Genomic DNA, 13,287 nt, shown 5'->3' on the forward strand with positions numbered 1-13,287 from the left:
CATTGTCAGTTATGGCTCTCTTAGAAAGATTAATGATAGTTTTGTTTACCATTGAGGCTTCCATCATTGACTGACCTTGCCATCATTATTGGACCATGTCTTTTAATATCATGCATATTGATTTCTACATGAATTTGCCTGGCCATCACATGTGAGCGCTCTCTCTTTACGCTCGTGTCTTATCATAATGTATAGACATTGAGATGCTGGTTATGTGCTATAACGTTTTAACCTAATGCGCTATTACTATGACTGTTAATATATATTAACAACACAGTTTAACCATTCCAACATGTAGACCCCTGGTATTTCACCTAGTGACTGTCCTCGCCGATTAATATCATGCATGTTGATGTTACCATGATTTTTCTGGTCACCACACGTGAGCGCTAACTCTAACCGCTCGTGTCCTGGAATAATGTGTAGACATTCAGATGCCTATCATGTATCATAATCCTGACCCCTGAGGTATGTGTACCCTATGCGCACTCACTGTGATTGTTAAGATGTATTAGCAACACAGTTAACCATTCCAACATGGCCGAATCAATTGTTTGGGTATGTGACCTGCGACCTGTGTCCTTTGTTTATGTTGTTACTGTCTCAGTATTTACACTGCACAACGCGTTGCACGAACTTACGTGAACAAGGCTTCCCGTAAGCCGAAACATGTTGTAAGGGGTCAATAAACACCCTTGGAACCTGCTGACGTCTGGCGTTTATTGAGTGCCTGAGAGCGTGGTATTATTTGTTACGAGGTGACTGAGAAAAAAAAAAAATATATATATATATATATATATACATATTCACTGAAAAAACCATAGGTTTCACACCAGTTATAGTTAGGTGGAAATTTTACTCGCATAAAACCATTGAAATTCCCACGTTATAGTTAGTTGGACTCACTATAACTTGTGCGTGCAATGCACTGCTGATGACGTCACATATTACATCACTCATGACATGGTCAGTGACATCACTCATGACATCACTGATGGGGGGGGATCGGCAGGGTGCGCGTACCCTACATGTATCCCAGGAATTTTTTTTTTAAATAAAAAAAAATTGGGGCCTTGGGGTCCTTGTGGGACCCCCTGATCAGGCCTAGGGGGTCAGGAACCTCCAGTATGCACCAGGGGGCTGCCTTGCAGAGAGGTGTAAAAAGGGGCATGGCCTCTTTACACGTCTCTGCAAGGCAGTCCCCTGGCGTGTTTGCAGATGGGGAACTAATTCCCCTTGAATACTGAGGGTCCCTAGGGGCCAACTAGCCCACCAGGAATCTCCAGTATGCGCCAGGGGGCTGCATTGCAGAGAGGTGTAAAAAGGGGCATGGCCTCTTTACACGTCTCTGCAAGGCAGCCCCCTGGCGCATACTGGAGGTTTCTGGTGGGCTAGTTGGCCCCCGGGGAAACCCAGTATTCAAGGGGAATTAGTTCCCCCTCTGGCGCGTTTGCAGAGGGGGAACTAATTCCCCTTGAATACTGGGGTCCCCGGGGGCCAACTAGCCCACCAGAAACCTCCAGTATGCACCAGAGGGTTGCATTGCAGAGTGTTGTAAAAAGGGGGTGTGCCCTCTGAACACCTCTCTGCAGCGCAGCTTCCTGGCGTTTACTGGAGGTACCTGGTGGGCTAGTTGGCTCACAGGGGACCTCAGGATTGAAGAGGAATTAATTCCCCAACCTAAAACGCGCCACAGGGCATATTTGCACACATTTCCCCTCAGGCCCGCCCTCTTCCTTCACTAATGAGCACAATATTCCTCTAAAATCAGCCGAACTACGAATTACGATTTACTCACCTGTTATCAGGAGAGACCTCAGTGCTGCATCTTTCAGCCCACTACTGATCCTGAAAAGTCATTCTAACCATAGTTACAGTAACTTGAATTTCCTTCCATAGGCTAACATTGACTGGTTTCATTTGGAAATTTTTCTAAGTGTGGAGTTTTGGAACTTTAAAAAATTCCTCTAAAATCAACCGAAGTACGAATTCCGATTTACTCACCTGTTATCAGGAGAAACCTCAGTGCTGCATCTTTCAGCCCACTACTGATCCTGAAAAGTAATTCTAATCGTAGTTACAGTAACTTGAATGCCCTTCTATAGGATAACATTGACTGGTTTCACTTGGAAATTTTTCTAAGTGTGGAGTTTTGGAACTTTAAAAAATTCCTTAAAAATCAGCCGAACTATGAATTCCGATTTACTCACCTGTTATCAGGAGAGACCTCAGTGCTGCATCTTTCAGCTCACTACTATTCCTGAAAACTAAATTTAACTGTACTTACCAGTAACTTGAATTTCCTTCCATAGGATATCATTGCCTGCTATATAAAATATATATACATTTTAAAAATATTAAATAAAAATATATATATTACAATTTCAATATTTTTTAAAACATTTTTTTTTCAATTTCTATTAAAAATATGTAATGTAATTTAAAAAATAAAATATCTAAAAATAAATACTTTAGAACAATGTAGTAAATTAGTATAAAAAAGATATCAATTAATACATTTAAAAATTATCATTTACAAAACCTTTGAAATTCACGGAAAAAAACATAGGTTTCAGCCATGTTATAGTTAGAAATTAGCATTTCAAAAACCTTAGAAATTCACTGAAAAAACCATAGGTTTCACACATGTTACAGTTAGCTGGACATTTCACTCATACAAAAACTATTGAAATTCCCCCATTATAGTTAGTTCAGCTAACTATAAAACGCGCGCCCGCAATGCACTGCTGATGACGTTACATATTACATCACTCATGACATGGTCAGTGACATTACTCATGACATCACTGATGACATCTCAAATGACATCACTGATGACATCACTGATGACATCATCCAGTGAATGTGTGTCTTTCTGAAAAATAAATATTTTTGATATATGTATATATTGCGATTAGCAATTAAGGAATATGTAGAAATTGCAATTAATATTGCGAATCCTACATGCATTGCCTTTTGCGAGTCCTTAATAGTGAATCGCTAAAATTCGCAATTAATGACTCGCAAAACGCTTTCTTGATACATATGCCCCATGGTTCTCACATTTGTATGTAAGTTGCCTTTTGCTTGTCTTTCAATTAGCACATCGTGCTGGGTAAAATACCCCCATAGACCCTGGCCGGTTTAGTACGTTTTCTCAGTAGAGGAGGGCCTCACGATGGTGGCTCTTCCATACACACTTTGTCCACATCCTGCTTTCCGGTCGGCCAGCAGGCATCCCTTCATTAAATCCAAAAGCCAGTGATGCGGAGGACGCCCAGCCTCTTGAGTCAGGTCTATCAGGGAGCATATTTGTCACACTATTTTTTCATATTTAGAACAGAAATATATGAGTTCTGTACTAAGCATGTAATACACGACAGTGCCTTTGAATAGCTTTGAGTACCATAAGAAGCCTCGCTCCCGGAAGCGATCTCTATTAACGGCTTTGAACATTCTAAGCCTGAATGATCCTTCTGATAGTTTCCTCCAGGAATGGATTTGGTAGGGTGGAATTGACACAAATGATGATACAGAGGTGGGGGACAGGGCTAGGATGTGTTCTAGCCAGCACCCTAAGAGCTCTTTAAAATGAAAGGAGCTACATAGCCAATGATGGAAATACTAGACCCAAGTTATTTGTCCCAGAGCAGTGAATAATTGACCAGAGACAGCCACCTGCTCCTGTGGTGCATTATGCTCAATAGATGGCACATTATAGAGAGGCACACTCTTGTGGAGATCTGGTCGAATAGCTGTGGTGGAACGAGTAACTTTGCAGGTGGTCTGCTGTACAGGAACAATCATGGGATGTGTGGCAGTTATTCCAGGCGCAATGATGCATAAACGCTGAAAAATATTTGAGCTGCAGAAGCCGGTCTACTTGGCCAGAAAAGAGAGACCACCTTTCGAGTGACAAATATTCTGCCAGGAATATGTCAGACATTGCAAACCTTACCCTACATCCATTAAGAAGTTGGAAGTATATTTGGCTTGTGTAAGGTAGAAGAATAGTATAAACATTAAATCACAGCCCTAATACCTGACATTGCCCCATGGTTCTCTGGCCCACCCTCAACATGTTACTCAGTCCTCCAGCTGTATGTCAGAATATCAGAAAGATCATCTAACAGAAATATCAAGTCCTAAATATTGTTTACAAAAGTATTGTCCCGTTGCATGTATCTTTTCTGTTAATCATTCCAACGCAGTAATAATGTTGTAATCAATATTTAGGACTCTATATTTCAGTCAAGCATATTTTGCACGGTTTCACATAAATCCATCTCTATGCACCGAAAAGGTATGGGGTGACTTAGCTGAACTTGAGCCAGTAAAGTCACCCATTGCCTATCGTTCAGTAGGAGGGTATAGGAAATTGGATTGTTGGTTGACTGGGGTGTGAGCCCTGGTCAAGTACCAACCACAATCTTTGTCAGGGTGAGGAACAAGCCAACCCTAAAATAACGTGTGCTCAACTCTCTGGTAGCTTTTTTTTTTAAAAAACACTTTATTTTTCAAATAAAGGAGAGTATTCACATTGCATGTAGTATAGCATCAGCAAACACAAAAAGAAAAAGCATAACGTTCCTGACAGTTGCAGCACAATCGCAGACATTATCCAAATCAGTAGAATTACAATATTCCAACCAATACAGGACCCCAGCCCCGGTAAGAACAGTCAGGCTTATCTTAGAGGCAATTTGTAAAGTATTTGTGCAACACATTAAACAATAATAATGTGAAAACACAACACAAAAGGATCCCACACAAAGCTGGAATAATAGAACTTTCTTTAAGAAATAAAACAAGACCAAAATGACAAAGAACCTGAGACATGATATTTTAAAGATTTTAGTAAAAGTAGCGCCAAATAGCACAAAGCAACAATTGTGTATACATGATCATGTCCGACCACGGCAAAGTCATAATTTTCAGGCTGACCACGATGAAGCGCAGGCGGGCTACGGGGACCCAGTTAGGCCCGCTGAACAAAGTAGTACCTTAAATCCTGGTTTGCAGAGTGTTGTGAGGATCTGCGTCAAAGATACATTGTACAGCTGAAGGCATGCATCAGTTTTGAGATGTGGTGAGGCTGCGATGCGAGGGACTGCGTTGTTGTCGATGATTTCATCGACAGGGCTTGCGATGCGAAGTCCGGCTTTGTGAATGCTGCATGCAGTCAGGCGGTGTGTCGGTTCCAAGGAGCTGCGAGGCTGTGATGTGGAGTCTGGCATCATCGTCAAGGCTGCTGTGGAAGGATTCAAGGGCCTGCATCAAGGATGCGTCCATAGCGGTAGCCCAATGTGGATGTGAAGGCAACGCTGGTCTTTGTGACAGGTCCAATCCATGCAGCAACGGCAATGCATTGGTTCGGCTCAGATTAGCACCACATAGGGATGTGTCAGCACCGCTGGACCCACAGGCTGGCAGAGCACCCTAAGCCCACATCCAAAGGTACCAGACAAGGGTGGCACCAATTGCCAGTGTAGACTCACAGGTTGTCAGAGTCCAGGTGCAAGGTTGTTGAAAGCCTGTTATGTCATTGAGGTTTCAGATCAGGAGGCCAGTCAACAAGCCCTTGAAGTCACTCTGGTTTCTGGGTTCAAGAGATACATGTCCAGTCCTTCTCACCCTGAAAGGGGGTAGCAGGCAGCAGGTAAGCACAGCAGGGCAGCAGTCCTTCAGAATAACAGTTCAGCAGAGTGGCAGTCCTTGCAGTAGCACAATAGTCCTTCTTCCTGGCAGAATATCCATAGGTCCAGAAGTGAAGAGAAGAGTTGTTGTCTGAGGTTCTGTATGTATATGCAGTTGTGCCTTTGAAGTTGTGAGAAGTTCAGGAGGCATGCAAATGAAATGCACATGTGACCTGCCTTCCTGGCCTTGGCTCCAGACTAACCACAGGGGGTATGTAGCCCTTTGTGTGGAGACAGGCCACAGCCTATTAAAGCCTAAGTGATGCTGGGTACAACTCCTCCATCCTGTCCTGCCAGTGATGGCCTATCCAGTCACACCTAAGCTGTCCATTGTGTGTGGCTGTCGAGGAGGAATACACAAAGCCCAACAGCCAACAGCACCCAGTCATGTGACGCAGAGATAGGCTGTATGCAACAAATTGCTAACGCATGAAAATGTTGGCTTTCTAAAAGTGTCATTTTCAAAATTGTATTTTAAAATACAACTCCACCATAAATTAGGATATTTCATTGCAATTCCATAGACACAAAACATGATTTGGTTTCTTGTTTCCATTTGGAAATGTCATGCAGTTTTTCACTACCAAGACTTGTAAAACTTACAAGTACATGTCAAACTTTTTAAATACACTGTCCTCTGAGCTGTCCAGGGCCTACCCTGGATTTGACTTATGTGTATTAAAAAGGAAGGCTTAGGCCTTGCAAAAGGTATCTTTTGCTAGGTCAGCATGGCAGTTAAGAATTGCACATGCAGTTTGCAATCGCAGGCCTGAGACATTTAAAGTGCTTCTTAAGCAGGTGGCACAATCAGTGCTGCAGGCCCATTAGTTTCATTTAATTTACAGGCCAGAGCACAGGCAGTGTCACTTAACTAGGGACATACAAATACATTAAATATGCCAATTGGGTATAAACCAATCTAACATGTTTTAAGGAGAGAGCACAGGCACTTTAAAACTGGTTAGCAGTGGTAAAGTGTGCAGAGTCTTAAGGCCAGCAAAAACAAAGTCATTACAACAGGAGGCCTGAACGCAAAAGGTTAGTGAGAAACCATGCCAAGGATGCCAGTCTAACAGAAGAGAAGACTTGGCCTCCTGGACAGCTCACCTGACTACACATTAATTTGTCTGCATCATGTGGCATACCCAGTTATTTTTCTTCAACTACCTTCTCTCCACAGAGGAAACAACAAGGTTGGTGGGAAGAGATGAGGAAAGGCCGATCTGAACAACCTGAATTGCAATTTATTTTTATTAAAATGTCATGGTTGTGCTACATTTGGTTTGCTAAATTACTTTATGTACTGTAAACCTAGGTCTCACAATAAAGGCACACATAATACTTTACGATTCTGCACAACAAAAGGCATACCCACCTTCCCTGTCAACCTTCCTGCTTGATACCACTATACAAATAGACACACCAAAACCTAAGAACTACGGATTCTATGATTTAATTCAATACTATACCTTTCAATCACGGGTCAATTTATGTGTGCATTTTCTACAGATTAGAACGGTATTTGTGTAATTTAATCCAGCAATAATTTACGCATACTTATTGTATTCAGAGAGAGAGAGAGAGTGTGTGTGCGTATGTGTGTGTGTATAAAAGCTAAAATCTACTTGCCTTGTCAGCGCATGTTTATTATCGTATTTACAGATTCTGTCTTTTTCACGATATAACTCAATGCACTCTTCTTTGAAACACTGCCTGAAAATCATGCGCTCACACTTGGCTCAGAGTTTGTCCCATAAATTTCTTAGACCGTTTCCTCTCCCAGCCTGGTCCTTCCTTCCAGTCTACTTCCTGACACACCTTCTGTTAACTGTTTTTTTCTATATCAGCTGCTCGTTCAATTGTTTCATTGACCTTTCCCTTTATTTTCATTTCGCAATCTATTCAACATTTACACATATTATCGCTAGAGTAGAGACATTTTATGTTTCTTTCTTTACTTTCACAGAAAATGTTATCTCTAACTTTTTGGGAAATCAATTGTGAAATGAACACTGTGATATATAAGTATAAAATCACATGGAAAATTATTAACAGTGCTCAAAAAATACTAGTTTGTGGATTATTTACACAATAGATTCTTTGCGACAGATCACTTTTTTTGCTTAAAGGCTACAGACACATAACTTCACGTGGACACAAGTGTAGACAGGGCAGTAAGGTGACCAAAGAGCAATAGCAATTATTTTAATAGAGCAGACAGACTAGACAAAAAAAATTCCCCACGGTCCTTCATGATTTTTTATTGTGTTTATTCATTATTTTCATCTTTCTTTTAACACTTTGGTATGGCGAATATTTTATGGACATAGTTTTGGTGATGGCTTATTATTGTTGTCGAAAACAGGCTAACATACATGCTCTCTGCCGCCTCCATGTACTTCTGCTGCTTCCATGTACTTGGGGATAGCAGAAATGCACATGCAATACAGGGAAGCCTCCAATCACTGTATAAAAAGATGTCTCGAATTGTATTATTGCAATCTACATTTGACATCACTACACACCCGTCATAATACAATGGCATTGCTACTTTACTATAATACCTTATTACTGTTGAATGGTGACATCACAATGCCCACTGTGAGAACCGGCAGACACTGTCAAAATCCGAATTGTTGGACAGCTGACGTACTTGCTGCTTAAACTATTACAGTAGTATTCAGCTTTTCACGTCCTTCCTTTAAACGTTCTCTGCTGAAAATCTTGTGTCATGAACTGTTCGTTTTTGCACTGCTCTTGCTCATTCAATATAGGGGAGTAAGGAATATGCTTACGTGTTACCCACATATTCTAAAGCTCAAATGCAACTTTGCTAATGACTAACATTAAACCGCTTATGAGAGTGAATTTTCAAGAAAGTACAAACTGTTAGTGACATGTTTATTTTAACTTTAAAGATTCCATGTATATTACGAATTATTTCCTATCAGAAGATCTCTTTTAGTTAGAAGAACCAAGACAGCACATATTTATTTGAGAGAGACGGTTCGGTGGGAGGGTGGTGTCACCGTGTAGCAGAAGGAAGGTACTACCTCTACCATACAAAAATAGGATATTGCAATCAAGGAGTAGTGTGAACTTATAAACCAACTCAGCCTTCGCCCTCCTTCCTCGCTCCTCTATTTAGTCATGGAACTCATTGAGGACTTGCAACATCCTTATGACATATGTTGGAGGTTACTTCCATGCACACATGGTAACTGTGCATTTATCAGATTCAAGCAAACAAGTGCAACCCGGGTCATCATGCTCTGTTGTGCCACACGTCATTGTGTCTAGACTGTGTGTTCCCTTTAAGAAGTTTGCTTAACAAACACTTTAGTATTGCATTCAAGCCACAGAATGACACAATTTCATTACATGATTATGGCCTCTTTAAATAGGGCTTACTACCAAGAAACACATTGCTTCCTATGTAAACAATGGCTTGGCTTTAGCAAGTGCTTTGATTCCTGCAGCTGATGTCGCCTGTTTCTTTTTACAGATGACAGAAGGCAGACAGTGCCAGGTGCAACTCCTCGATGATCGGAAGCTGGAACTGCTGGTTCAGGTAAAAAGGTTTTATCAAGATTTTCAGTTTCGTCGCTTGGCCATATATATATGGCAGGTTTGTCGACTGTACCTCCATCGTACAGATATTACAATCTTGCATTTTCTTTGTTCGGCTTTTGGACTGCTTTTTGCCCTTGGCGTTATTTAAAGGCCGTCAGTGGTCACCAGGAGTCGCAGCTGCGACCCCTGACTTGCTTACTGTAAATCCTGCTCTGTGCTTGCGACCACTGGCCTCAAAGGAAACGAACAAACGTATAAAACAATTGTTTATTATTGCATGTGGAGTAGACCTCACTAAAAAGGTGTCTCTGTGCCTCCTGTTGCTGCTGAATATGTGAAAAGAGAAAGAAATATTAGATGAAAATGGACGAGAGATTGAGAGTTAAAGGGTAAATACTCCGAGGGGGAAAGGAGGTGAGGATAATGAAAGGAAAAGAAAGAAAAGGCTACTACAGACAGATTGGTGAGAAATCGAGAGACAAAGATGGTTTTGAGTGAGAAATAGAAAGAGAGTTTAAAGAGACAGCAGAGAGAAGTTACACAGGTATGAGACAGATATAAACAGATGTGAAAGAAAATGAGAACGGAGCGAGTGACAGGAATAGAAACATAGGCGACATAGAGACAGCCGAGAGCCAGCGAGAGAGGAAGACCGGTGAGAGGGGATGGCATTACGAGACATGTGATATAGATGGAGACAAATGACAGAGACACCTAAGAAAGACCAAAGATATGGGGAGGCAGGTGTGAGAGAAGTGATAGGCAACTGAGAGGTAGTAAGAGGTAGGTGAGACCTGTGACAAAAATTCAGCTCAGATATGGACAGGTAAGACAAGTATTAAAGAGGCAACTGAAAAACAGTGGAGCTGCAGGTGGGAGGGACGAGAGACGACTGGGAAATTATGTTCAGAGAGAAGGAGACGGTAAGGGAGACAGCTGAGAGGTGATAGAGACAGTGAGACAGCTCAGAGAGAAGGGAAGACAGGTGTGTGATGGAGGTGTGATAAAGGGACAGGTTAGAAAGACAGATGAGAGAGACAGACAGGTGAAAAAGTAACAGCTGAAAGAAGGAAGACAATTGCCACAGTAGAGATAAAGTGACAGAGTATAATGGCAGACGGAGAGGTTCTGCAGTTTAGTGAGAGACAGAGACAGGTTAAAAAAATAGATGAAGAGGAGAAAAGTTGAGAGATATGGAGATAATATTGAGACAGAGACAGATGAGAAAGAGACAGACAAGGGAAAAAGAGAGGGGAGACAGGGCAAATTAAGGTGAAAAAGATGCAGAGCAGGTTGGAAAGTCAGATCACAGGGGGAAGACTTGTATTATAAAGAATTCAGAGAGAAAAACACAGTTGAAATAGAGGAGGAGACGGGAGTGGTGAGACAGAGACAGTAAAAAATGTAGAGACATAATAAAAAGACAGAAAATGTACACAGACAACTGAGGGAATGGTGACAGTGAGTCACAGATCATATTACATCACTTCCTGTGATGTCATTGGTGTCAAGGGGCATGTGACTACTTTTATTATCCTTGTCATTTTAGTAAATCAACATCCTTGCGTTTTGCTATTTTCGACAATCATTTTCAGTTCCCGAACAGTACTAATTTCAGAACTTGAGGCAATACATCACTTATACGTATGCACCCCTCTTAATGCATAGCGGTCCTCTAATGCTTAGCTGCTATAACCAGAGGTCTCAGTCTGGAAAGGAGAGGTCGTTCTGTGACATCCCCCAATCTGCACTGATTGAACAGTGGAGGACAGAGGACTAGTTAGACATTTTACATCAGTGTCATAATTTGTGAATGTAGTGGAGTGTTGAACATTAGGGTGATTGATGGGCAATTATTTCCTTTGTACATGCTGCTGATGATATGGTTGTTTCTACTTTAATATTAAGGTACATTTATTTAATGCAATGTGACACTTTTCATAACTGAAAGTGGCTGTACATTAAAAGAAAAGGTGCATCCAATGACGTTTAAGGCCTCATACAGTGTCCCCTGTAAATCTTGTTCATATGATAAAAGGGGTTACCAGCCCAATCAAGATTACCAGATCCATGGTAATTCCATAGATCTGTGCTGTTTCACCCAGAGGTTTGACTGAGAATTAGAGGGTCCAGGTGAAATACCCGGAAAAAATTAGAAGGGTTTAGGCAGGCATTACTGATTCCTCCAGTAATGCCTCATTTCTGAGGGTTCTCTCATGGTCTCCTTTGTAATTCCCAGTAAAATCCCACTAGAGGAGTTACAAATGCCACAAGTATAGGGAGCTACAGGGGTGTAGTTAAATGCCTGTGACATTGGTAACTCCGTGGGTGGGGGAGAGTTAGCAGGGAAGATGATACTCAGTAATGAGGCCCTTAATATGTCAACCCATGTTCTAGTTAGCTGCAGTTTTATGTAAATGATTACAGTCAACTGAGTTAGCTGATAACTTTAACCTTTAAACCAACTTTCCATTCCAGTAAAAGTTTCTAAAAAAGGTGATCACTTTCATGGACGACAATCGAGCTGGCCACTGGCTTTTGAACTTCCTACAGAGGGGGATGCAGACATCAATCACACACAGACTCTGGTTTGAGGTAGATCACCTACTTTAGGCCACTGCTAAGTCCTTTGGGTCTGTCTTAGTTCTATTGGGCTTCTTTGTTACACTCTGACAAAACATTCAAATAAATGTCAGAAAGGAACAAATGAAATTACTCAGAGCCAGATAACCTATCATTCAATATTTGATTTGGAATACATTTCAGATCATTGCAATGTGGACACACCTAAACTATGATGAAACAAGGTTTGAATATTCTTCATCTACCATCATCAAAATGAAGATCATAGCACCATAGATTGAATTAAAGCAAGAACTAGACTATATATACAGAAACTGGATAGGGCAGGAAACTCATCTTAAGCGCTCTGATATCTCCGGGTCTAGCCTGCACTATATAAAAATCTGCAAATAAATAAACTGTTCTCTTTAAACAAACTACAAAAGCTTTTCCAATTAACTTTTGACTTGGTTTCTGAATTGATGATTTTTGTTCTTTTTTAGCCCAAACTGTTATCTCGTGAATTGCTGGATCTGGTGGCCTCTTACTTCAACTTGAAAGAAAAAGAATATTTTGGAATAACATTTGTAGACGATACGTAAGTATAGATTTACTTTACTAAAAAAGACTGTTAATATCAACTGTATTCAAGTTTCTCACTGTGGGGAATTGTAACTTCCCATTTTGCAAACTCAGTTGCTTCCCCTCTTAAAAAGTCAAACGTAAAAGCATAGACAATAGATGAAAACAAAATTTTTTGGTGAACAGTAGGCCATCAAAGCATTATTGTCGTGATTCATATAATAAAGGCAGATGTGCATGTTTCCAAATATATTGCTGTTCTTTGTAAGAGCAAAGCTGTTAACATTAGTATTCAAGTCATAGACCTCCGCACGTAGGTTAGTGAATAGAATTTTGTAGTACACGAGTAGTACTATTGTAGTATGATAGTACGAACTAAAATGAAAGTTGAAAATAGAACCCCGCCCCCTGTTCATAACCTGCTACCCCTAAATGATCAGCTTGGTAACTTCAAAGAGCCCCTTAGCTATTGCTTGAAGTTTGCAAACCTCTATTTAATCCTGAATTTTGATTTGATAAACTTCCTATCCCTCTTGGTCATCTAATGCTAATGGAACAAAGAACCCTCACAGTGAGAATGATCCTTTAGAAAGAGTTACAATACATTAGTGAGAAGGACATTAGTCCACATCAAAGGGTTATTTTCCAATTGGTTTAAAATTGCCCATTGATTTTAAAATGGAAACTAGTTCAAAGCATTTGATATTATTTTACATTTAGTTGGATTTTGTATTTAATTTCCCTAATCCTCAGTCATAACACTAGCCTTAAAATTGACTATTACACTAATATTGGTTATCAAGCCACCTCGATTCCTAGCACTTTCCCTAATCCTAACCTTATACCTCGCCCTTTGCCTAACTCTGTGTCTAAC

The 13,287-nt window shown here is 40.7% G+C and overlaps 1 protein-coding gene across 1 annotated transcript in view; it reads left to right on the forward strand.

The window, feature by feature from the left end:
- FRMD4B (FERM domain containing 4B) overlaps positions 1-13,287 on the forward strand; it is a 515,943-nt gene that overhangs the window by 161,181 nt on the left and 341,475 nt on the right. The window contains exons 2-3 of the mRNA XM_086939027.1: positions 9,202-9,267; positions 12,335-12,429. Of these exons, the coding sequence (XP_086795153.1) occupies positions 9,202-9,267; positions 12,335-12,429 (161 nt within the window). The remainder of the gene's footprint in view (positions 1-9,201; positions 9,268-12,334; positions 12,430-13,287) is intronic.

The sequence above is a fragment of the Lissotriton vulgaris genome, chromosome 9 (genome assembly GCF_964263255.1).
Source record: "Lissotriton vulgaris chromosome 9, aLisVul1.2, whole genome shotgun sequence".
Lineage (NCBI taxonomy): Eukaryota > Metazoa > Chordata > Amphibia > Caudata > Salamandridae > Lissotriton > Lissotriton vulgaris.